Genomic DNA, 26,890 nt, shown 5'->3' with positions numbered 1-26,890 from the left:
CAGTGCAGGGATGAAATAGTCGTTCTTGAGGAGATGGTTAGTATGGGCTGTCAGGCGGTATTTGGCCATGCTTATATGATTTTCAGAGCTCGATACTCCCAAGTTAAATCCTTCAGGGTCCCTCCTAAATGCAGCGGCTTCAGTTTGCAACATATCAGTGTTGGGCTTTGTGGTCTGGGCAATGTCCTGGACGTTGTTCAGTTTCTTGAGTATCATTTCGAGGGTGGACTGGATCTTGTGTTCCTCTTTGATGGGAGAGTCAGGGTTCAGAGCTTCTTGGTTTGACTGCATAAGTCCGGGTTTAGGTTTCTTGTCTTAGAGTGATCTGTGAACCGCTATGCTTACAGAGCGTTTGTCGATTCTCGTTGGGGAAAGAGGAAGTGGTTAAGGCCCTTCGGTGGTGTGATTTGTACCTGCTGGTGAAAGGCTGTATGAAGTTGGGGTGCAAAGAATCAGTCACAAATAAGCTCCCAGCAAAATGAGGGGTTAGATCGCGCCAGGTGGGGATCTCAGAAGCAACCCTAACTTCAGAGGCAGATTACTGAAAAAATGGGGTCAGAGGCCAAATCTAATCAGTGGAGGAAACCCACAGAAGGTTGCGGGGCCAGAGAGTGCCAGGTGGGGACCTCAGATCCAGCCTCAGAAGCAGAGTGTTTAAAACATGCTTAGAATAATACTGTTAATGTCCGCATCAAAGATATCTTCCACTACCTCAGGCACTGTAAGCAAGTGGAATTTTGCAGATCCTCATGCACCTCAAGCGTGTTAGAGAGACGACTATGCCACTTGGGATGGGGCACGAGGGCCAGTCTCAGGAATGGGCCGCAGGGACCGGAGGAAGAGATAGTTGAGGTATGAAGTGAGAAAGGCTCACTGGATCAGTTCAGTATTCTGGTGTGCACAATATGCTCATTGAGGCTTCGGTCTGCTGAGGTTCACATGCAGATGGACTGTAAGTTAGTCCGCATGGGCTGCAAGGCCGCCAGGTAGATTGGCCAATCAGGAGTGTGCTGAGACACAGTGCAGGGAGAGGGGCTCATCAAGCAGGTGCAGGATGAAGGTGCATGAGTTGTGTCTGTGGAAGCCTTCGAAGTGTCCACTGGAAATGCCAGGCCACATGAAATCGGGTAATTGTTGAAGGTCCGTCTACATTGAGTATCTGTTATCCTTTATCAGTCGAATTGGAGCACCTGTGAGGTCAACCCTGCCATTTTAGCGGGCATGTCAGTGTTGTAAGGCGAGTCGGGTTAGTGGACCCTATTAGGTCCCGGCTGCACAATGCTCCTCAGTAGGGTTGCCCCAACATAATTCAGCCCCGATTCCTGCCACAGATGGTCAGGAAGTTGCACAGGGCTGAAAATAACAGCTTGTGTAGCAGTGGGCTCGGCTTGTGCTTGAGCAGTGAGCCGCTATCTTGTGTGGACGGTAACCACACCTCACCTCCTTAGACCAGATCCTAAATTCAAAGGTTACATTCCATCTATGGCTAAGTCTGCCAGATTTCACTTCCACAAACTCAATACTTAAAACATATTGTCTTCTCCCATAATTTGAAACTGGTACTAGAGGTCAAGGTAACTTTCCCTCTTCAAGGGCCTACCAAAAAATAGACCCATCTCACTCAGAGCAGTTTTACATGCTGCTGGCAAGTTTTTCTAAAAACATCTAAGCACAGGACCACAGTACCCCTTCGCTCGACTTCCCCGTCCCACTCCTAACAACATGAAGTAGCCCTGCCCAGAAAAAGCAACCCTTTCAAAGATAGGTAAAAGTAAAACACAGAGTATTTCTTTTATTTTTATCACAAAACCCAGACCTTCACTATATAATCCCAACTCTCTCCATTTCCAAGGGAGGCCCCTTCTATCTCTCCCAACTCATAGTCATTCTTCCAGCTACCCCAGGTTTTTTCGAATTTTCTTGGGCACCCTTTCCCTTCATACACCACTCTCTCAACTTCCATATCACATATCCATGCCCATCAGCCATTTTTATTTTATCAGTACTTGCTTGGCTACCCATTCCCTGGCAATATCTCTCTTGGCTACAACAAAACCTAACACACAGAACGTCAGTTTAGCCTTAGGAAAATCTACGGCATTAGGGATTTACAGTAGGGCAAATTGTGGGGTGTATGGAATTTCATAATCTAGGATCATTGCTAATTTAGAAGTCATTTCTCTCTAGTTACTTTGGATCTTGTCACATCCCCATATTGTGTGTAAGTATGTGCACTCTTTTAAGTCACATTTTAGACATAAGGGGGTTTGGTCCCTCCCATTTTGTGTAACCTGCCCTCGATACAATAGACTGTATGCAGAATTTTACATTAAATTAGTCTCAATCTCACTTTTATGGCCATATCTCCATGATGCATAAGCGCCACCTCCCACTCTATGTCTTCCATCGGCCTAAGTCCCTCTCCCAGTCTTTAACTTCTCGAGGCAGTCCAATTTGTTCTTAATTATAGTTTTGTATATTAGCAATATTGTTTTTTCTATTTAGTTCCTGGAATAATATCCTACTTCTCAACATGGTCTGCTATGTCCTTCCAGCCCCGGAGTTACATGTATTTGTATAATTTAGTTTGTGGTCATTCGAATCCTTCTTGAAACTATGAGAATGGTTTGATCCCGTCTCTATCAAGTAAGTGGCCCACCTTGGATATTCCGAAAAGATCCCAATGTTGACAGCACCTAGGGCCCGATGTAGGTAGGCATTTCCCGGTCGGTAAATGCCTTTTCCAATGTAGGGGGCATGTATTTACAGATTCGGTATTTTTACCGAATCTGTATTTACCGAATCGGTAAAATTACCGAATTGGTAAATACAGACTCGGTAAAAATACCGAATCTGTAAATGCAGATGTAGGTGGCGCTTTAAACAGTGCCACAGGCCCCTAAGAATTTGTTATTTACCATGTATACTATTCCATGGTAAATAACGAATTCAGGTGTACATGCACATCTGTGCATGTACACCTGTGCCATGTGGCACACAGACATGCCCTTAGGGCATGTCTGTGTGCCACATGGCACACAAGCCTGACATTGGGGTGCTACAGGGTGTCAAAGTGACACCCCGTTCCCCCGGCAGGATTCGGTATTTACCGATTCGGTAATTACCGAATCGGTATTTGCCATTGATTCCTATGGGCTTCAAGGCCCATTGGAATCAATGGCAAATACCGATTCGGTATTTACTGAATCGGTAAATACCGAATCTTACAGATTCGGTAATTGAAAAAGAAAAATTACCTACATCTGCCTACTTCAAATTTACCTACTCTTAAATACCGAATCGGTATGATTCGGTATTTAAGAGTAGGTAAATCGAGATTACCTACATCGGGCCCCTAGTTCTTACAGTAACTCCCACTCCACAGTGGAGTTTTTTTATGATCTTTGCTTTTCACCGGACTCTTTTCTTTCCCTGTACCATTCAGAGTACAGTTTGGGACGCCATCAGAAGGTCTTTTCTACCCGATCTCCCATATATGAATGGAAGCACGCGAGCATTTCCATTCGCTCTCTTGCATGAGGTAAGGTTCTTTTGTTTTATTTAAAATATATAATATTGTATTTGTACTTAGTCAACTCAAAAGCACTTCAGCAAGAGTGAGATTTTGGTACAGCTGTGGCAAGTTTTGTTCTTCCTGCTCAGGTGCAGGCGTGGGTGGAGAGCAGGATGGCAGGGTAACCGGAAGTGCGTAGGACAGTAACTCGTCTTCTGCGGGGTAGGACGAGTCTCTCTCAGTGCTCTTGTTAGAGGGTGTACAGGGAACAAAGGTAGACACGCCGGGGCTGCTGTAATCTGTTTCTCAATCTCACGCGATGAGATTCAGTTTCTATGGCAACCATATATACTTATGAGCAAGGTGAACAATTTCAAGACATGCTTAAGCACATAACAGAAGTCAATTGGCTTGAATCAATGCTTCACGTTTCAGATGGAGGATTTTATGTAAAATATAATATGCAACTAACACAGTTGTCATTCCATGAGGTTTCGAAAAAATATATTGTTAAAAGAATTCCAAGACATTGACAAGTCTACATTTCCGGTATATTTGGATAAAAGATACTCATTAGAGATATTTGAAGAGGAATTTCAGCAAATTCCAAAAGTGAATTCTTTACCATCCAGCATGGCATCTGCTTCTTCTTTAGCCTCAGTAGAAGCATTATCATTAGACCCTGTTGACAAACATAAAATGAAATAAAAGTTCTCTAAAGAGTTCTTATGCTTCATCTAATTTGACCATTATAACAGGGTCTTATATAAGCATTGGAGGCTGGAACCTTACTAAAAAATGTCCAGGCTTTTTACGAATATCACTAGTAAGGTGGTGATTTCAGTTCTTTTGCGAGAAATATGAATTGCTAGCCAAACATCCTGTCACATACAACCTTTGAGTACCCTCTGCTATGACTGCTGGAGCTTCAATAGCAGAATCAAGATTGAAGTGACAAAAGCTATAGAAGATTGATGAAGGTCAAAGGGCTTGCATTCATTACCTAACATTTTTTGGGTCGGAATTAAATGAACTGGTGCAGGAATCAGCAAAGGTGAAAAAATCACCAACTATGCAGATGAACATCTCTGAAATAAATATTTATACAAAAACATGAATTGCAGGGAGTACAGCAAGCATGTTCCTTTGAAGGCCAAACCCGAGACTGGTGGTGGTGTGCTGGCTGACCACAAAATCCCAGTTCCACTGCAGCCTCAAAAAGCAAGACGATGAGTGTTTGGAGTTTGGGGGAAGGATTATGAACTTCTCCATGTAATGGAAGGAAGTATCTAATATAAGACAGATGAGTTATTTCTGTTATCCAAAATGGCGATTTTATAGAGTTCGAATAACTTCCTCTAGAAACCCCCAATGACTTTCTCCACTGATTCCCTCACTATCACCCTCCAACAGAGCCCCTCATCTTTCCATAACCCCACTCTCGCATGCATTTCAATTATTTTATAGTGCTACTCACACCAGTGTTGGGTGTCAGAGCACTTAACATCACACACACACATTATATAGAGACAACGAATCATATGTGTGTAAATCTGTCTACAGGAATTGTTACATAAGACAATGAGGGTTAAAACGTGTAGTAATCATGTCATCCATAGGAGCAGGCAGTACATTTTAAAGAGTGTTTTGTCTGTAGAAGCACAGAATCCAGGATTTAAAACGTACCACAGTGGTTGGGGGTTAGTTTTACTAAAATGAATGTATTTCTACCCAAACTAACCCTTTTTAGCAACATTAGGATAATGAAAGACTGGGCAAAACATAAGGTTCCAACACTATTCCTTGTAGTTAGCATGGAGCTCTTTAATGAGTGTTCCTAGGTTACTATGCTATATAAAGATTGTAGTTTATGAACTGCAAGTAACAAAAGGATCTCTGTGACAAAAGCAGTAACTCACTGAGCTATCCACATAAAATACAGTTCTGTGATTTGCATGGTACACATTCTTTGCAGCAAGCATATTTAGTGTCTGTGGTACTTTATGATTGGTCAAACTGCCACTAGACATAACTCGATCTCTCTCCAGCAGGAACATTAATCACAGGCGTTACCTTGACATTTTTATTGTTGCCTGAAAACTGTCTGATAATCAAGGAACTCTGCAGCGAGTACTTACAAACCCATGCAGGTTATTTCTAAACACTGTGTCTCACAAGGTCAATGGTCGCACCACCCTAGAGCCGGCCCTGGCACTGAGCCATCTTGCAATTCCCCTTATGGGCCCTGAAGGATGGCATGTCCATGCTTGACTGTAAATCCTGTGAGAATTGAAGACCTTTGAACGAGCTATTCTGACCTGGCCCTTCAGCACTCTCCTTACCGTATAGAGTCTGAATTGCTTTTCTGTCGGTCCAGTCCAGTTCAAAGCTGGCTTCTTGGGGGATGTAGTTGGGCTGCATTATTGATCCTGTCTGGTAGATGTGGGACAGGCCAAGCACATGCCCAATTTCATGGACCGCCACCTGCGAAGAGACAGACAACACAATAATTGATTTTTAGTGATCAAGAATTTAAGTTGACTTTTTTCACTCACCAGAAACATCTAGGCGTCAATAACTTGTAAAAAACAGTGTATGGCTCCATCTGTACCTGCACTCACGAGGGACCTTTCCTCAAACTACGAAAGGGTGATCAGGTTGTAAATAGGAAATCTTCCTAACCCCGGCCCTGGTTTGTTTCCTTGTCTGCAATGTTGTGTAGCAGCTAGGCTGAAGCCTTTGGCCTTTACTTAAAATAGGATGGTAACTTCTAAAATTCAGCAGAATCGAAATTACAAGGTGAAAATGACTGCCTCGGTATAGTTATGATGAGCAATAGTAACCCAGCATCGGTATAGTTAGGCCTGAGTAGCATCCCCCCAGTGAGTGGTATGCGCTGTGATAATTCCACCATGTTTAAGGTTGATTAATAACACCTGAAACTGCCAGAAATAACACAATTAACACCACCGAAAAACAGGGGTTAAAAACTTGCGACTCAAAATAAAAACCACCAGTCCAGGCTCAAAACACTTGAGCTGTGCTGTTGTCAGCAACGACTAATGTCGCTCGTACAGCCTCAGGGCATTTTTAATCTTCAAATAATGACGTGAGCGGTGATTGCAGATTGCACGTGACTGCACTACTTTTGGACAATATTCGGTCATAAAGCACTGACTTAATGCAACTCAGTGGGTGCCGGGGAGGGTATATGCTACAATATGTGCAAAAACCAAAACGTCTTTGTTACTGGTACATACAGATTTATCATATTTTTATTATTATTATTTTTAATTTTATTTACCCAGGGCAAGAAAAGTCAAGGTCCAAGAGGGTTGCAATGTCAAGTATCAACTCCTTGTTTCTGTGTGAACGAGAGCATCTCGAACTGAGGGTCCCCCAAACTGACAAGTATACTGCCAACACCTAAGGATTACAACCCTGGTTCTCTCATCAGGTGTGTAAGGACTTTATGAATCTTCAGCAGGATCAGCTGCCATAATTGCAGACTTCATGGGTTGGCGCCTCAAAGCCTTACATTTATTTTCTCTAGTACATGGAAAGAGAGGTCTCTGAAGGAGGTACCACATTACGCCAATGAGGAACATCTACACCATGCCTCATAGCGAAAACAAGCATAAACGGTAATGGGGGGGTCAAATCATTCTCCACAGGCGTAGAATCACAACTGGGCAACTAAATTGGACAGCGGGACTATCCTAGCCTGGCCTGCTTAAACCAGAGTGAGCTCCTATTCCTAAACATGAGAAATTGCATTAATTATAATATTTCAGCTGCAGAAAGCCAAATAGAAAAGGTACCTTTTTAAAGCGGAGTAAATAGAGGTCTACCTATTCGATCAGAAGGTGGATAATGAGGAAACGCATAGAAGAAAGAGGATGAAGAAACTCGAAAGCATGGCACATCTAAGGACTGTGCTTTCATGCCGACAACCTTCAAAATGATGTGAACTTGAAAATTCAGCAAAGGCAGCAAGAATTAACATACTTGGTGTTTCATGTGCACAACAGGAGGCTGTTTATAAAGAGTGTTGGTTGGGAATTCAGGGTCCGAGGCCGCAGAAGACTAGGTGGCGGTCAGCCATGAGTGGGAAGCAGCACAGACCGGATTTTAGTACAGTTGGGCATCGTCTAGGGAGAAGCTGAAGTGCATTTGAAGTGTAATGTTTAGGTTACAAAGTTATTTTACCTGGGGTTCCATTGTGGAAGGAGTAACAAGGGAGCCAGGAATGCAGAGGAAATCAAACAAACCGAGGCAAGCAAGTTTGTGCCTAGAAAGCTTTTGTGATAGCTACATATGTTTCAGGAATTTTGTTTGGAAGAAGAGGTTCATGATGGGTCTGGAGTAGGCAAGTTCCTTTATATTAAGTGCAACCTTTGGACGGACCCAATTTTAGTTAATCTGTGAGATTATCTTGGGCTTGGATGATCTCTTAATGGAAGAACTGCTGAAGTTTCAAAGTGCTGTGTTTTCAAAGGATCAGCAGGGGCGTTCACAGTTTGACTGGCCAGAGTTTCCTATACTAGTCAGTAGATACACGGTTATACTAGCACTGCTCTCGTGCAGATCGTTAAATATAGGGGTATTATCATACATTTTTAATGTGGCAATAGTATTATCGATGTGGAGCATTTGTCCCACACAGTACATTCTAGTGTTTGCCTGAGGATTTAAGTGTCACGGATCCGACAGCATGCTCAGACTTCAAGCTATCTTTTCATAACAACCATTTAAAAGCAGCTCTACCATTTTGTATTGCATAAACCAGCCAACTGACATGAACGTTAGCAGGGTTATTCCTGGTGCAGTTGTGTCATACAGACGCAGAGGTAATGTCACAATATATTTCCAATACAATCATGACTCATAACTGCCCATGTAGACACTTGTATAAAGAAATCAGATCACAGCACCGTTCTGTTGAGTCATGTCCATTCCCACTTCATGCTCGGATAACCGTTAAGATCTGCTGCCTACAATGCTTTGTACCTCAAACGGCTATACTACCTTAGGGAAATTCCCACCATCTCTGGTGGAGCCTGCAATATAAGGAACACGTGTTGACTCGCCCTGGAAATTCTACACAACATCAGGACCATCATTCTCAAACCGATTCTCACAGGCTTCATCCAGAGAACATGAGATCTCATTCCTAAGTAAATCCACCTAGTTCCCAAACTTTAAAGGTTCTGTAAATTTGTTAAGACTCAACAGGCTTCTACCTGTTTAATGATCCCATTACGTTCTATCCTGCCCAACCTATATCATTCCTCTTCTTACTAGACCTGCAGAACAGTTACCTGTCCTATTGTGCAGTTACGGGTTTTCACATGCAGAGCCGTGTTTGCTTATTTATAGTTAGGCGAATGAGGGACATGGCGGAAGTCCCATTCCTGTACTAAGAGTGCATCAACGTCAATAGCACTCAGTGCACAAAACAGGACATACACCACTTTTTGGCTGTTGCCACAAATCTACCGAACTCTACATAAGCCCTTGATTGATCCAAAGTGCCCTTGTGATGACATAATTGCTGAAAAATATTGTTAATAAATAAATTACCATATCACCCACTCAGAGCTAGTCACCTCTTCACTACTTTTCAAACGCTCACATATGGCCACTGGGATGCGGCCCGAGTAATCCTTAGTGGCTGAGATTAATTTAAGCATTCCATCCAAGTGGGATTAGTATTCCTAGATTTGGGTCACGTGAACACTGTGCCACTGGAACCAAACTATACCTTGCTGATGAGTCATAAAAAGGGCGAAACCGGTCCTGGGTTGCTTATTTTCCGGTTCAGAGTGGGCATGGATGGCAGTTCGGATAAACTGCTCCCATAGGAGCAGGGTCAATAATGATTTGCTCTTGGCTGAATCCAAAATGAGGTGCCAGGTAGGTCTTAGTCAATAACAGACTCATGGTTAATAAAAGACCTTGCTTCAAAAATCAGATTTTGCATCAGAAGTGTGGAGCCTCGAAGAGCACGAGGCTGGGGAAAATTGCTCCCTTTATGCTGCCCATACCTGCCTATGTGCTCTAGTGGGAGGTGTCTCAAACCTAATGGTAAGGACTGGAGTGTGGTTAGCAGACGGCTATAGTGGGGCTACTTATAGGGCGAAGTCAATCAATTATAAACCATGACGAGTGTTACGATATTGAGGTCACTGAAGGCAAACTAAGTCTGAATATCTTCATTCGGCAAATACTTATGAGCATAAAAGCACAAAGTAAAACCATTCCGCATTTATACAGTTCATGCAATAAAACAAAAACATATCAAATGAATAAGTTATTTCAAAATTCCTTTAAAGACAAACCATCATCACCATGAACCAATCCAATAAGATAAAAAATGCATTAAAGCGTTTAATATGACTGCAATTAACTAGCGACAGTAATACTTGAATGAATAGTTATTGTCTACCCAGAGGTTAAAGTGCATACTTTTTTCTTGATTTGAGTGCAGCAACAATGTAATTAAGGACAGTGGTACAAATTTCAACAGAAGATACATTTTGCGGATGAATTAGCCCTTCCCTATGAGATACAAAGTGCTTTTTTGTAAAGAACTGGACACAAAAAAAGTAGTCAAGGAGATTTATACATAGTGCTGAAGACAAACTAAGTCATTCTTTTGGGAAGTTTGAGAAACCTTACTCCAGGATGGTCTCTGTGTTTCACAGGGAGCTACACAGTATAAAGTGCAATACATAATGGGATGGGCGACTCTCACAAAGTGTCCTGCTCCACTGAGAACAGATTCCTATGTCTGAGGACAAGAGATACGTCTTAAATATGACCATTGCCATGTAATTAATACCATATTACTTACTTTCAGAAGACTGATCCCGCTGTCACTGCTAGGAGCTGTAAAATGTTCATCATCATCGAAGTGAATGTCTCCAAGAAACCAGGCGTGTGCAAACTCCTGGCCCGAGCCATCGAAGGAGCGCGTGCAGCCCAAGTGGCGACCTGATGAAGGAAAGACAAGGTAGCGCAGTCAAACATGGTGAAGACGAGCCATCTTCACACTCTATTTCACAATGAAGAGAATGCATTGCCATTCTTATGCTTACGAGATCTGTTCTAATACAGAAAAATCTTTATTTGTTACTGGACTCTGTCAGCGGCATTAACCATTGTTAATGGCCTGCCCTGCACTTATAGTACTGAGAGAATGCTGAAAGGAAAGGGTCATTAAGAGCTTCTGATGCCCAACAGCATGTTTGCAATAAGGCTTTTAGGAAACTGCCTCCTTAATGTTATCTACCACAGACAGACGTCTGCTGACTGTCAGCTGCGTGTCCGTCATTCACACACTCGCTGCACGTAGAATAAAAGAAAAGGGCAGCAGTTAATGCCAGTATTCTGAGGACCGACACTGACTGAGCTAACAATAGTACTCCTTCCATGGTGTGGCAATGTGTGGGAAATAAGTTATGCCTGCTGGATTGAAGCATTCACTCAATCCAAACTGATAAAGGAGGATCTCCTATTATTATTTTAAAAGCTATACAGTCACCAGCAGCGAGCCTCTTTCACTAGTCTTACGGTCTTCATACTGCTTTGTCCGGTATTCTTGGAGCATGAAGGTTCGAGCATTGGTGAAACCAGAAGCCACACACAAGGTCGGCTTGCTTTGAGCTCGAAGTTTCAAGATGATCTGAGGCAGAGCCAGGCACCTGCCCCATTTTTCGGGCAATAATCATGTGTTGGGTGCTATTGTGTGCTATTATCCCACCCACTCGATAAGTTCCACTCCCTGCGGTGTCAGAATATATTGGCCGCGATAAATATCCTAATCAACCATAATCGGAATATAAAGCGTTGATTCGTTTTCATATTGTTTTAATGACTGCGCAATGCTTGCCTTATGTTATCGAGTACGAATTTACTTCCTGAATGTATGGACTTTCTGTGGGCGAAAGAAGTTATCTAGAGCACCCATTCATGTATTCAGAAATGTCACATTTTTGAAGATCTTGCTCGAGTGTGGAAGATTGGAAGTAGTAGGGCGGTGTCTTGATGCTGTCAATTATTCCTCGTGTAAGGATAGGTTTCAGCCAATCCTTATTTTTAAGGCAGAACCCCCGTGTGCATTCCGGGGCCTGTAGGCCCATGTTTACAAGGGAAAGGAAAAATACAAGTCCCCAATAGTTAATGCTGCTGGTTGAAAACACAGTACGGGCTGAAAATCACCTTCACACAATGGACCAGTTGCCAGTTATTTGATGTACGCAAATCTCCCATGACGTAGCACCGTGCTATTAAGAGGCCAAGTAAGGTATGGGTAACACATGCATTCGTAATTTTAACTGTGCCTTGTGGTTCTCGCGGTATGTATTCCATGTATTTTAAAATTGTACCTGCTCTGACATTCTGACACAAGGAATCTAGCCAATTGTATTTCAGACCACAATACTATACGCATATATTGTTTCTATAGGTTTTTAATAAGGACGATGGATCGCTGGGAAGAATTTAAAATGCACATTTAATCAAAAGGCGCATAAACCAACTAAGACAGAGATGGAAATGGTTTGTGCACTATGCGCCCCCCCCCCGCTGCGGTGTTTACCGACGCACGCGCCTCTGCCTGCTTTGGATTGTCTTGGCGCTCTACGCACGGTGGCGCGCGAGGCCATTTCATGCGCGGGCGATAATCTCGTTTGAACGTGCCACCTGTTCCCTCGGTCTGCCTGATTTGATGTCATTAGGAGGCCGCTCGTTCCATCATCGCGAGGCCGCCTCGCCTGCCGAGGTGTGCTTTGCATGCCGTCGGAGGCCGCAACTCCTTTATGACGGTAATTGCTCATCGCGCAGGTGCTGTAAACAGTCTTCACCTGTCTCGGAGCCGGGCTTGATTTTAGCAGCGATTGTGCTGCCATCTGTGCCTTTCTGTGGCGCAGATGTTTGTGTGGCAGGCTGAGTGATGGCACGACAGGGCACGATTAGACTGATGTGCCGCAGTGTGTGAAAACGCTCCGGGGCCCGGGTGGCACGCCAGAGGTCGCATGTGCGGCTCTCATGTCAGACCTGAGCCATTCATCCAGTCCTGTTCTATGACTCTTATCATAGCTATCAACTGGGCTGACGTCAGGGGTGACGCTCACGCATTCCTGGCTTTCCAGCCAATAACGCTAAGCATGCTGGTATTTGTAGGCACCTGTTTACGTGAAAAGGGAATGACAGTTTCTAGCAGTCCAATTTCTTTTGGCTGAAAAGTGAAGACTGACTGAAATTCACTACCATGACACGGGCCTCTTGCCAGCAAAGAAACGTAACTGCAATTATGACAGAAAAAGTAAAACTGTATATACAATAATGTAGAGAATTTTGCTGTCGTTAGCACTACAGGAGCCCGGTATTACTACCACCTACAATAATTGCTAAATACATCCTCTTTGGACTTCGACGTCCACTAGGTAGGGAGGGCAAATAGTGAACAAGTGCTCTGGGAGAGTGTTGGGGGTAGAGCGCCTCGTTCATCCAGCAAATATTTCCCTCGCAATAAATACACTGTCCAAGCAATGTTCTTCTTGAAAAAGAGAGAAGGCATTATTTACATTATGGAAATATCAATCAATCAATCAAGGAGTTCTTGTAATGCGCGAATTTTCACTCGGGGAGGGCTCCTGGTACTAGGTCCTGACGTCCTTGGTCGAAGAGCCATGATCTTGAGCTCTATAGAGGGTCATTTCAGGAACTCTTGTGGCATAAATCACTATGCTCAGTTTCATCAACTTTTATTCGATTATAGAATTTGAATAATCATAAAAAGTACATTTAAAAGAGTATTACACACAGAAGAAATTTAAATAAGTAAAGTCAAAGAGAATGAAATCACTGTACAAAGGAACTTTTTGAGACAGTAAAGTCAATTTGCTTTTTGCAAAAATATTTGTTTAACTAAGGATATTACGGCGTGCAATAATAACTGCCTTAAGAAAAGTCACTGTAAGTTTGGCTTCATGAGGAGATTTCGGAGATTGTAGATAGGAAAGAGCTGGGTAGGATTGTCTGAGACCACTGGACCTGAGAGTAGGAATGATCCACGTTTTCCTTGCTGATTTATAATATTTACAGAATAGGATAACGTGAATCGTGGATTGTAAAGAAACTCCGTCACAGGGGCATCTCATCAGGTTACAGGACCAGTTCTTTGTTTCCGGAAATGTGACCAAACGAAAGAAAACGTCGAAACGTAGTCTCGTGAGTAAAAACTTTTCATAGTTCGATAAAAAATATGTCAAGTAAGGCTGGATTACTTTTCCTGCCTGTAGTAAGCAGATCTTTTCGTTTTTTGGTTTAATAATCTCTGCCTGGTTTCGAAGGTCTCTCAGATGGGCCATAGCCATTTGCTTTAGTTGCTTTCTTGAGATATCTTCGACTGAAGGTGGTTCGAGGAAGTATTGCTCACAATCCAGATCTTTCAAGAAGTTGTGTATGTACTTTAGCCACGGGATCTTCCGCCAATTTGTTAAGCCTAAACAATCAGTAATAAGGGAGCGAGTTAGGTGACTATTAGGGTTACACCATATTCGATGCCACAGTAAGATGGGCTGGCATCGGATGGTATCGACGATGTATTCCATACCAAGCTCCCGGTGTGAGGCTAGTATCGGAGAACTTTGGGGAAGTGCAAGAATGTACTTGATAAAGGCGTTTTCGGTGGTCTGGAGCTGGTCAATGCGACCATGCCCCCAAATTCCAGCTCCATAGGTGGCCACACTGTGGCATTTAGCGTAATATATGGCTAACAATTCAGATGGAGCAGGTTTGCCCAGTTTCCTCGAAAAAGATGTTAGTGCTGAGGTTGCTCGGCGGAAGTGGAGGTTTCTGGCTTCCACTGCCTTGTGCCAGTTCATTTTGTCATCCACTAAGATGCCCAGATATGGATACACCGCAGTTTTATCTAGTCTGTTTTTGTTAATCAGAATGGGTTTAGAAACTTTTGTCCTGGGGCCAATATTCATTGTGAATGTCTTTTTGATATTAATTTTTAGGCCAAGAGAGTCCATGAATGTTACATATTTGTTAAGCTGCAGCTGAAGTTCGTTTGAGGTCCGTGCTAGGATAACTGAGTCATCAGCATATAAGAGGGTTGGTATCGATCGATGGTTAATCTGTGGTAGGTCCTGGCTCCCTCCCAGCAACGCCTGTTCAAGCCCATTTGTGTAGAGGTTGAACAGGAAGGGAGCCAGTACACAACCTTGTCTGACTCCTCTCGTTATCTGGAAAGGGCGCGACAGTTCGCCACTAGTGCCAAATCGTATGCGGCCTTCTGCGTTGGTGTAGAGTTCTCTTAAGAAAGTTAGTAATGGGGGATCCACGCCAAGATCCGCTAGGATTTGCCAAAGCTTCGCGTGCTGGACACAGTCAAACGCCGCGCTTAAGTCTACGTAGACTAGGAAGATGTTACCTCCTTTTGCACGGACATATTTGTCAACCAGGAGGGCAAGATTGAGGGCCTGTTCCACGGTCCCAAGCCCCTTCTGGAAGCCATATTGCAGGTCAGTTATGATGTTGTTCACCTGGGCCCAAGATTGTAGTCGGTCCAGGAGTAAGCGGCCTGCAATTTTTCCCGTGGAGTCCAGAAGGGAGATAGGTCTATAACAGGTGGGATCGTTGCGGTCACCTTTTTTGAAAATAGGTAGTAATGTTGAGGTTGACCATGAGTGGAAAAGGCCTGAGGATGCTGCAGCTGACATGACCCGTGTAATTATTTTTGACCAGAAGTCTACGTCATGTAAGAACAGATCCATTGGAACTCCGTCTGGGCCGGGAGCCTTGCCGATTTTTGAGGCCTTAATTGCCTTTAAGGTTTCATTAAGGGAGAAATGTATATTAATAGGATAGATGGTGTTTTCCTCCAATTCAGCTTTTTGGATATGATTGTTTGGTGTGGCATCTGCTGGTGTTCCAAAGATTTTTGAAAAATGGGAAACCCAGTCCTCCTCAGTTATTGCCACATCAAGATGGTCTGGATCGTTGTTATTGGCCAAGAAAGGTGATCTTATTGTCTGCCAAAAAGCGGTGCTATCTTTCCTTTGGGCACTATCATGAAGGCGTAGCCAGAGGTCTCGTTTGATCTGTTTCTTGCGGTCTTGTCGGACGGTGTTGTAATATTTCCTCAGCTGGGAAACTTCCTGGGGATCTCTCGGCTGCTTGCGTAAGGCTTCTTTAAGAGATGTGAGAGCCTTCCGGCAGGAGGTGTCAAACCATCTCTCAGCGGGGAGCTTGGGCTTGTTTTTTAATTTGACAAATAGCTCATCCCTGACGGCTTTTTGTATGCTTTGGAAGGAGGTAACAATTATTTCGGGTGGAGTCTCCGGAGACATACATTGCGATAGCCAGTGGTGTGTTTTCTCGAGAATCCTCTCTGTCAACTCTTCTGGGTCTATTTTTGCCCATTTAATTGAATACCCATTCAGTTTATTCATAGAGATCAAGTGTTGATCAAGGGATGCGGACTTGGCAGGGTGTGGCCCAGCTTGTTTCATGTTAATTACCACACTGAGCGGATAGTGATCGCTTATTGGGTTTGTCCCAATCTCGTAGTTGGTTAGTTGCACTTTGTAAGAATTCGAGGCCATTATATAGTCAATGATTGTGGAACAGCCTCGCCCGTGAAAAGTGGGTGAATAATCCTGCTGCGGATCAACTAATTCGTTGACGAAGTCCAAGTCTAGGGAAAACAGGATTTCATTTAGTTTATTGCCGCATGGCGAATGTGCAAAATGTGGTATTGGATTCCCTAGATCATTTAGGAGCCCGCAGATCCCATTTTTATGTTTTGAGCACAGTGTAAGATTGAAGTCGCCACCCCAGATAAAGTAAGATGGAGTTTTGTTATTGACATATTCTGGCGCAGTCAGGAATGCGACTATTTCTTCTAGATAACGACAGCATTCCAGGGTGCCTGAGTTATTGTAGTAATTGATAATTATGTGGTTGTTCCCTTTGAATGCTATTAGTTGCGTAATTTGAATGATTTGGAAAGTGGGTGACTCTTTTAATAGTTTTGCTCTGAAAGGGAGGGTGTTGGCAATATAGGTCGTGAGCCCCCCCTTTGGTCTACCCATGTTTCCTGGTATTGCTTTGGTGAAAAAGGTTTTATAACCCACCAGATGCAGTGGAGTTGTGCACCAGGTTTCTTGCAGGCACAGAATTTGTTGTTGCTTTGCTGCGTCAAGCCACGTGGAGGATGTTATTTTTGTGGTTAAACCTGCAATGTTCCAGAATGCGACCGAAACGCTCAGGTTTGTGGATTCTTTCAAGACATGGGAAGGATTAGACTGATTGTTGTCTACTTCAGCTACTACTGGTAGTTGTCGTGAACTAACCCGCAGGGGTCCAACTGAGTTTTTGATGGCTGCAGTTGGTTTGCAATACAGTCCAGAAGCGCTCTCGCCTTCAGGTTGAAGAGTGGTGTAAATGACTTTTTTCGGAGTGTTGAAGGGAGCGGTGGACAGTTGCTGGAATAGGTTTTTATGGCTGTCAGGAGAGGGGTCTGGGGGTACCAGACGTTGTATGAGGTTGACAGGTTGGAGTATACTGACAGATCTTATATGACCGGGTTCGTCCCTGAGTGGTCAATCGACCATCTCAAGACAATCAAAACGGTTTTGCAATGAAAGTCCCTGCCAGCCTTCGTAGATTTGACAGGGTCTTTCTTGCCAGTGGTGCCTCGGCCGTTCTCTCGGCGCATTCCTACCTGAGTAGTCATGTGAATACTCCGTATGGTTCCATGGGTCTTGATTCCATGATTCTGCGGGAAACTGGTGCCATGACCAAGGTGCAGTATTGCGATTCTGTCTCATTGGGGGATAGAAATAAGAAAGATGTCGGGCATCAATCCCCCCTTTCTTTTCCAGTGAGGGCCAGGCGCAGATAAAGTCCACTGCAGAGGGATCTTTGCATGTTACTACGATGCAATCACCGCAAATTAGTTTTGTTGTTTTACCTACCCAGGCTACCCTACGAGCTGTGGAGATCCCTCCAGAAAGATGGGATTCGAGGGGTCTGTTGATGCTTAGCCACTGCATGACCTTGTTTTTAAGTGACCATGCCGTTTCAGAAGTATCATCAGTAAGTTCTGGTACACCAGTGAGAACTATCGTGTAGGGAGTAGCCTCAGGCGGCAGATGAGCAGGGCGTCTGTTTGCTGATGCTTTTTTAATAGTGTTCTTAGGAGTAGGCTGTGATGCCGCAGGTTTGGGTGGAGAAGATATTAGCTTTTTGTCCGGGTGGGCTCTGCTGGTGTCTTTATTTACCACTGGACCTGGGGTGACTACAATGGTCGTTGCGGTGTTATCTGGTTGTTGATTAGGTGCAACAGAGTTTTTATTCTGCTGGGTTTGGGGCATTTTGGTTGGTGGCTTCTGGATTGAAACATTTTGTTTGAGGTTTTTTTGGGCTAGAGGTACTGTATTAGAAAGGTCAACTACTTTATGGGATTGAGCTTGGGGTTGTTTTTTTGGTTGCTGCGGTGGGTTCCGTTGTCCCCTTGTTTCGATGCGCGTGTTAGTGTCAAGAAGGGTGGCAGAAATTATATTTTGCTGTGCTTCTAGGTTCCTAATGCTAAGTTGAATGGGTTTCAAATGTTGAAATAAGAGATCCTTAATAGTGGTGAGGACTTGCGAAGTAACTTTGCATGTTCTGCATAAGTTGTCAGAGGTCTCATTTGAGATTACCAGGTGGGGTATATTGGTTTCACTGGGAGGTCGGATGCTTTGCGGCATTGTGGTGTTCGGGTGGGTGATAACATAGGCAGAAGTCTGGGTCATGGTTACTGCCTGTTCGACAGCTGGGATATTTCGTTTTGGGATGGCTCCTTCCCTTTCGCCTTGCTGGAGCAGGTTGGTGTTTATCTGGGAGTCCTCGTGGATTTGGCAGATCGCCAGGTCAGGGGTTGCTTCCAAATCGTCCGAGTTAAATGAAGGGTCCGACTCGGACTGTGTTACAGAGAGGTTTACTATGGAAGGTACTGTGTTTATGTCTGGTGTTAACAAGGTCACGGGGAGGGAACAATTGCGAGAGTTGGGATGAATAGGAGAGGTGGCGTTTGCAATGGCGCCTAAAGAGGAACGTTTTGCGTTCGCGTTCATGAGATCTAACGACACTCTCTTTTCCATCAGGGCAATACTCTGATTTATTGCCTCGTGAGTCCGGGTGATGAACAGGTCAATGGGACCCGTTATTTGAGCTACCTCCTGCGCGTGTTTGGATTTAGTCTTGGTGTTGCTCCTAGTTTTTGGTGGCATGATGTTAGCTTGCTGCAGCTTCGACGGTGAAGGGGGGGTGGCCCGGTCCGGTCTCTATTGGGCACTAACGGGCAACAACGGGCCCGCCCTTTGCCCGGGCTGCGTCCCGCGTGCGTCCCGCGGTACGCGGTCCTAGGCCTACTGATATGGGAAAAGCTTCCAAGGGGGCGTGACACTGGGAGGGGGCGCGGCTCCCCCGGGAAGAGGACACAGCTGTAGATGATGAAGGCTGTTCCTCGCAGTCCCGGGGCCGCGCCTCTCACCTCCTCTGCGGCCTCACGCCTCCCTCCTCACAATGGCAAAGGTCCTGGAAACAAATTCAAGGCGAGCTACTCCTGTAGCGTGACTCAGGCCAGAAGACAAGGGAAACTCCTCACACGAGCGGCACCCGCGAAGCGGGGGCCGCGAGGAGTAAAGAGCTCTCAGATGGGGGCGGGCACTGGGAGGGGGCGCGGCTCCCCCGGGAAGAGGACACAGCTGTAGATGATGAAGGCTGTTCCTCGCAGTCCCGGGGCCGCGCCTCTCACCTCCTCTGCGGCCTCACGCCTCCCTCCTCACGATGGCAAAGGTCCTGGAAACAAATTCAAGGCGAGCTACTCCTGTAGCGTGACTCAGGCCAGAAGACAAGGGAAACTCCTCACACGAGCGGCACACTATGCTTGTAAGTGCCCCTTTTTATCCTGTAAGTGTGCATATATCTCCCTGGACGTGCACACATTCACTGCAAGGATCGAACTGACAAGAGTTACTCTACCTACTGCAGCCACCGGGCGGCGCTAGATTACTGCATTTAGGGGTTGAGTGCTCGTGGGTAATGCTGGAGGGGATCTGGCTGCCTGTGCACTGTCTCTGTCGGGAGAGGAGCACCAGCAAAAAAATTAAGAAAGCCAAGGGTCGGGCTCCAAGAGCCCATGCATGGTCCTAACCCTGAAACTGTTTGGGACGTAAATTGTGCAACAAACGCCATATACCAATATGATAAAGTCTCTCCAAAAATGATTTCTTTCACGTACAGAATCGTTTCAACTTAGTTCATCAAATTATATCACTCCACTGAGACATTTTGTTAAAGATGACCATTTTTAGCCACAAACGTAAAAATATTCCTGTCCGCCCATACCCCTCCATGGCAATGAATGAAATAATATTTATTTAACTGTATTTACCCGGTGGGTGATAATGGAGTGTGTGATCACTGGGGTGCTCATGGCATGCTGTGGTATTGTTCAGTTCAGTTCTTTATTTATTTCGGTGGTTAAAAACCATCATACAAATGCATATCATTACATAACCACATATAATCATACTGAACATAACAGTTAAAAAATTCGAATTAAAATTTTTTTGTTATTGTTATATACAGACTTTAACCATAAAAGGGAGCAGTAAATTCATTTTCATCCTCCATCAACCCCTTGTATTTCTTAATTTGACCACAATTTAAAAAAAAACTCATAATAGCACACAAGGTACGCATCTCAGTTGCTCTTTGCAAGAATAGTAAAGCAGGTTTGGCATGGTTAATTTTTGATTCCTTTAAAATGTTCACCAGAAATCTTCGACGCGGAATTTTATAAAAAGGACAAAGTAATACAAAATGAAGGGTGTCCTGCGGAGACCTATTGTCACAGCCGCAGGCACCCTTCTGCTCAATTGTTAGCGTTAAACCGGACGGATAGGCTAAAATATTATGCAACAAATTGAGCCTAAAACGGGTCATTAAAAATCTCTCATGTTGACTGTACATTAAAAAGAGATACGGTTCCATGCCCATTTCATTGCATACAAGTGAGTGGGCTACTACCGAGGATTTATTAGAGTTACGTTCCATCCTCCTGCAATCATATTTTTCCATTAGCTGCTTTTGTACATAGTGTCTGCAGGAGGTATCCACATTTGAGGGGTCAGAGAATAACGTTTCCTGGTTGATGGACCCTAGGGTTTCTTTGATGTATTTTAACCAGGGGATTTGGAGCCATCTATCTCTCCGAAGACAATCCCTAATGATCTGTCTGGTTAATTCAGCGTTAGGGTTTAGCCAAATTTTAAACCAGGTCAAAATTGGTCTCATTCTGATCAGGTCAGATATATATGGGGTACCAAGCTCTTTGTGTGTAATTGCTGCTGAGATGTTCTGGGGAAGTTTTAACAGTTTTTTTTAGAAATGTGTCTTCCTCTTCTTGTATCTGATGTGCATCCCTAAAACCCCACACCTCTGCTCCATAAGTGGCCTTAGAGGTGCTGACCGCTCTGTACAGTGTCATCACCTGCTCGGGAGACCAACGACCCATCCTTCGCGCAAAATTTAATATGGCCCCATTTGCTGAAACAAGTTTCCTGGACCTTTTCTCGATCAATGGGGCAAACTTAATCTTTTCATCAAATAGGAGACCCAGATAAGGGAAAGTGGTCACAGTGTCCAAAACATGTTCCCCTATTTTGAACACAAATCTCTTGTGTGTTTTTTTCCCTGCCACCATGATGAAAGACTTTGTCAAATTTACAGCAAGGTCCAGATTCTTCATGAATTCAGCAAAACCTCTGATTAGGAGCTGGAGACTGACTGCTGTTCGAGCGAGGAGGACCGCGTCATCTGCGTACAAAAGTACCGGAATATGGCGCGATCCCACCCTTGGGCAGTCAGTCCCCAGTGCTAGCAAGGGCACTCTCTAGATCATTTATGTAGAAGGAAAATAAAAACGGAGCCAGGATACACTCCTGCCTCACCCCGCCAGAACACGGGAAGGGATCAGTACTCACCCCCCCGCGCTGTAGCGGACCTTGGCAGTGGTGTTCCAATGCAACTCCTTAAGTACATTGATCAGGTCTGGATTAATTCCCAATCTAGACATAAGTGTCCAGAGTTTAGCTCTATTAACATTATCAAATGCCGCTGCTAGGTCCATAAATCCCATATACATGGTCCCATCATCCGTCTTGATGTATTTAGCCGCAAGAAGGTATAAATTGAGACATTAGTCACTAGTTGACTTGCCAGTTCGAAACCCGTACTGGGTATCCACCAAGATGTTATGGGTATCAGTCCACTCTATTAAGCGGTTAAGAATTGCCCTCCCCAGTACTTTGGCTGAGATATCAATCAGCGAGATTGGTCTGTAACACTGTGGATTGTCCCTGCAGCCTTTCTTGTATATAGGGACAATCACTGCAGTTGACCAAGATCGCGGAAGACCAGATTTAATTGCTGCATTAAGTACTCTAGTCATGATTGGTGCCCATAGATCAGTATTACTTAAAAATAGGTCTGGTGGGGTACCATCCGGGCCTGGAGCCTTATTTCGCGTCAGACCTAGTATTGCTTTTAGGACTTCCTCCAGAGAGAATTCTAGTTTGTCTGCCCTGGGTCCCTCCCAGGTCCCATCTCCAATATCTACCTCCTGTTGATTATACAATGATTTAAAATGGTTAATCCATTGATCTGGTAGTATATTGGTGCTGATTACTGGGGAGCTTGAGTCTTGGTAACAGGGTCTGTTTATAATTATCCAAAACTGGGCATAGTCCCTATTTTCTCCTGCCTCTCTGAGGTCTGCCCAAACTTCTTTTTGGAGAGCACTCTTTCTTCTCTTAACCTGCATTTTATAGTTCTGTCTACAGCGGGCAATTTCAATCTTGTCTCTCGGGGCCTTCTTTAGACTCTGCTTTAATTCTCTTAATGCCCTTGAGCAGTTCGTGTTGAACCATCTTGGGGAAGGCAGTTCCTTAACAGGCCTCTTAGTGTTCAATAACCCTTCCACTATTTTGGTTAGAGATTCAAAAGCCACAACCACTCCTCTGCCCTCTATTGTGAGGTCTAGACAAGTCTCTATATGCCCTTTCCCTTCACCCACTAACTTGATGTAAAAATCTTGCGGGTTGATCATTGTCCACCTTATGCGCCTCCGTTGGTCGAATTTCGGTACCACCCCCTAGGTTATTCCCCGGTAGGTCATTATATTTAATTTCCAGGGAAAGGGGATTATGATCGCTGAAGGGACTCCACTCCGTTCTTGTTCTTATGATCTGATCTTTAGCATAAGCAGAGATCATTATAAAGTCTATTATAGACCCGCAGCCTCTCCCTTTAAATGTGGGTATCGGAGTCTCCCCTGCTTTCAATGCCACCAAATCCAATATATGGGTGAGCGCAAAGTTGTCTAGAAGCTTCATCAACATTGTGCCCTCTTTATTGTGTTCAAAGTGGGGACCCTTTTCTATAGGACAAGTAGACCAATCAGGAGAGATGGGGAATAGCTTGGGGCATAGATGACAATTGAAGTCCCTCATCAACAGGACAGTTGGTTCAGGCCCTCTCTTCCTTAGATCTATTTCCTCATTTATCCTGCTCTCGAGCTCTAGTAATATAGGAAAGTTCCCGTCAATTGGGCCCGAGTTATAAAAGTTTAGAAATAATAGTCTCTGCCCCTGCCCCTGGAGTGAGACGGCTTGTAATGTATCAGAAGCCCATTCTGAGTGTGACCAGGTGCCCTTTAGGTCTAAATCTACATATATCGCTAGGCCTCCTTTTGCTCTTCCAGATTTCGCCTCTTTGGCAGGTCTAAAAAAACATTTATAACCCTCCAGTTGGCAGGAGTCAGAATCTCGCGCCCATGTTTCTTGGAGAGCTATGATGTGAAAGCCCCTTATAAATTCTTTCCACTCCTTGTTCATAAGTTTAGCTTCCAGGCCTGCTATATTCCAGGATAACACGGTCAACTCGGCCCTGTTCTCTTTCCTACTCTCTGTGCTGAGTTCCTTTGTTCTACCCTCACCCGCTTCTATTGGCTCTGTGGCATTTTCAATCTCCTCCCGGTGTTTATGGGATTCTTCTAGCCTCAAGATTTGCTCGTTCACGGCACTCAGACGACTACTCTCTATTACAAGACATGGGCATTCACTGGTAGCTAAGGATGTTACAGGGTTATTTTCCGTCAGGGTGAGTCAGTCATTATCCTCAAGCGACTGCAAAGGGGCAAATCTGTTTCTCCACTGAGAATAACCTCGTGGAGATAGAAACTGGTCAGGGTAGCATGTGGGTCTTGCTCTTTGTGTGCATTGAGATCTCCCAGAGTTCCACCCTCCATCATCAGCACAATTGGTATTCCAACTCCTTGGGTAAAAATACCCAAGTGGGAGTGCACAGATTGTGCTAGTTTGATTCCTGTTGGGGTTCTTCAGGATATAATCAACCAGTCTAGTGTCTCTGAAAATTGCAACTATGCAGTCCCCTCTTATGTCCTTTTTCCTCCCGCCAAGCCAATTAACTCTTCTTACATGCACTATCTCTCCTCTGTCCCCCTTATTTAAAGGTCTATGTATGTTCAGCCACTTGGAGATTTTCCCGTGTAATTGGGAGTGTGATTCTTTGTCTGTAGCCCTAGTTTCTGGGACCCCTGCAAAAATTATTACAAATGGGCTGGCCTCTGGGGGAAGATTTATATGTGGGGGGGCTGTCTGTGATGGAAAAAGGGTCAAAATCCATATAGGATGGACTGTGATTCCCATTTCTTTGATAGTAATCTTCCTGTCTCCATTGCATTAGTGGTTGTAAAGGGGCTTTGTCCATATTTTTAGAGCTCGTTTTATGAGTGTGTCCCCCTCTCTGTTCGTTATTGGGTCCCCCTCTCGGGTCTTGGGGAATTTTCGGCACCTCATGAATCTGGGCAATTGTGTGTTGGGTACAACTAACACAGTTGTTGTTTGACGGTATATTTGTGTCAATGTTGTCATTAGTGACCACATCATTTGGTTGGTTAGAGCCAGTAGGGGGTTTCTTAAAAGTGTGTTCTATTACCTTAGTTTGTTTAGACAACTCACATGCTATTTTGTCCACCTTGCTTATGATGGGTTTTAACTGCGCAATTATAAATGATTCTAGATGTTTTTTGAGATTTCCTAGGACTACCTCAATCCATCCTGGAGGATTTGTGTCTGTGTGGGCATTATCTTCTACTAGGATGACCTCTTGCCTATTCTTAGGACGACTGCCTCCTGCAAGTAATTTCTTTTGTCTCTGTAGTCCCTTAGTCCTCCCCTGTGCACTGTCTCTGTCGGGAGAGGAGCACCAGCAAAAAAATTAAAAGAGAGCCAAGGGTCGGGCTCCAAGAGCCCATGCATGGTCCTAACCCTGAAACTGTTTGGGACGTAAATTGTGCAACAAACGCCATATACCAATATGATAAAGTCTCTCCAAAAATGATTTCTTTAACGTACAGAATCGTTTCAACTTAGTACATCAAATTATATCACTCCACTGAGACATTTTGTTAAAGATGACCATTTTTAGCCACAAACGTAAAAATATTCCTGTCCGCCCATACCCCTCCATGGCAATGAATGAAATAATATTTATTTAACTGTATTTACCCGGTGGGTGATAATGGAGTGTGTGATCACTGGGGTGCTCATGGCATGCTGTGGTATTGTAAAACAAGCAAATAATGGTGTTTCCTGTTTCAGTTTTTGCATGCTATCTCAGAGCGCCCCCACAATATTCCTAAAAACCCTGTGTGAAACACCGACCTAAACTTAAAATTTCCGATTGTCGACACTGCCTTTTTCTTCAAATGACTCTCTCCAACCTTGCTATCCTCTGCTTGCCCCTTTTCTTTGAGCACAGCCTACTCTTTGTCACATGCATGTTAGCCCTCATCCCTGTTATTGTGCCTCTGCAGATTGCCCACACCTTATTTCAAAGATCAGGACCTCTTTAAAACGTCATACCTGAGCACCCTAACAATACCTAATCCCCTGTAGCTCGTTTATTAATATCACCAACCCCTTCATGAAATTCCTTTATCCCCCTTTCCTACTAAATACCACACCTAAATTCCTACTGATGTAATCAACCACATAGAAACTGTATTAAAGGCATGGGCTGGCTCTAATCGAGCACAAGACTAATCCCAATAACCAACAATAACTACATAAACACTCTCCCTGACCTGGAGCAGCGTGCTGCCTAGGGTGAAGCATAACAATGCCTCGTCAGTGGTAGTGAGTGCTATATAATTAGTGCTCCCGGTTTTATGGTATTTATTTTATTTGACATTTCCGTCTGTATTTATCCATATTTATTTTTTGTCAACTTTATCTGTATTTATCCATACTTATTATGGGCTTTGTGAAAAAAATAAAGCTGAAACTAGTATATTTCTGCATTTATTAAACCAATAAATCTGCAGTCATGCTTGAATGTCTTCCAGGTTTCAGTGATATGAACACCTGCAGAAAATAAATCAATGCCCTTATATGAAAATATGCACATTTCAGTATCAGTCTTGTGCATATCTACTGCTGTTTAAGCTTCTTTACTAAAATTCCTTTCTTTTTTAACCCCCTTACCTATCAATCCACACAGTTCTTGGCCTGGCAGTCAAGGCAAAATGTATTTAGAATCACTCAAAAAGCACCTAATTTCCATTTTTATCCACAGCCTCCCATGAGCATCTGAACAGGCGTGGATTAACTGAAGAGATCTGTCACACACCCCTGACCACCTTAATTTAGTCCACCACTGCAGGTCCCGTCAGATAAATAAAAGGCATTGTCATTTACAATGGCAATATCTTAAACTCTTGCAAATGTGAGACCTATTGCATTGCAAATGTGTGCTATAAAAAAGAAATGTTAGGAGAGAGCGTGTTCTGCCTGCAACAGCAGGCAGGACAACGCTATTTGAGAAAATAGTGCTCGGAGGCTGCAATTAAAGCCTACTGAGCAACAACACACATGACAGGGGGTGTTGAATGAGAGGTTACAAAATGAGAAAAGGCAGTACGAAGGAGGGACTGCTAAGCCTTTTGACCAATGAACAGCCAGTTTACAATGGACAGTGACACAAGCCAATGAAAAACGTGGGCGGAGCTTCAAGTCCCTACCTCAATACAGCATGCTTCAAAGAGCAGCACATGCGCTGGCCATGCTCGACCTAAAAAAACTAAGCATGGCGAAATAAAATAATTGCCTAAAATAACACAGTTTGGTCAAGCAGGGAAGCCCGGTAACTTGTCAGATTTTCGGATTTCACCCCGTGCCATTTAGCTACTAGATGGGTTATCTATTTCCCTCTTCTGTTTTACATCAA

At 44.0% G+C, this 26,890-nt stretch overlaps 1 protein-coding gene across 1 annotated transcript in view; it reads right to left on the bottom strand.

Annotated features, from left to right (window-relative positions):
* Window positions 1–26,890, bottom strand: part of MMP21 (matrix metallopeptidase 21) — a 100,356-nt gene that overhangs the window by 47,612 nt on the left and 25,854 nt on the right. Inside the window, exons 3-4 of the mRNA XM_078641150.1 lie at window positions 10,371–10,510; window positions 5,857–5,998 (exon numbers count right to left, since the gene is read on the bottom strand). Of these exons, the coding sequence (XP_078497276.1) occupies window positions 5,857–5,998; window positions 10,371–10,510 (282 nt within the window). The remainder of the gene's footprint in view (window positions 1–5,856; window positions 5,999–10,370; window positions 10,511–26,890) is intronic.

This window comes from Lissotriton helveticus, chromosome 5_1 (assembly GCF_964261635.1).
Source record: "Lissotriton helveticus chromosome 5_1, aLisHel1.1, whole genome shotgun sequence".
NCBI lineage: Eukaryota > Metazoa > Chordata > Amphibia > Caudata > Salamandridae > Lissotriton > Lissotriton helveticus.
This window is presented reverse-complemented; position numbering and strand designations above follow the sequence as displayed.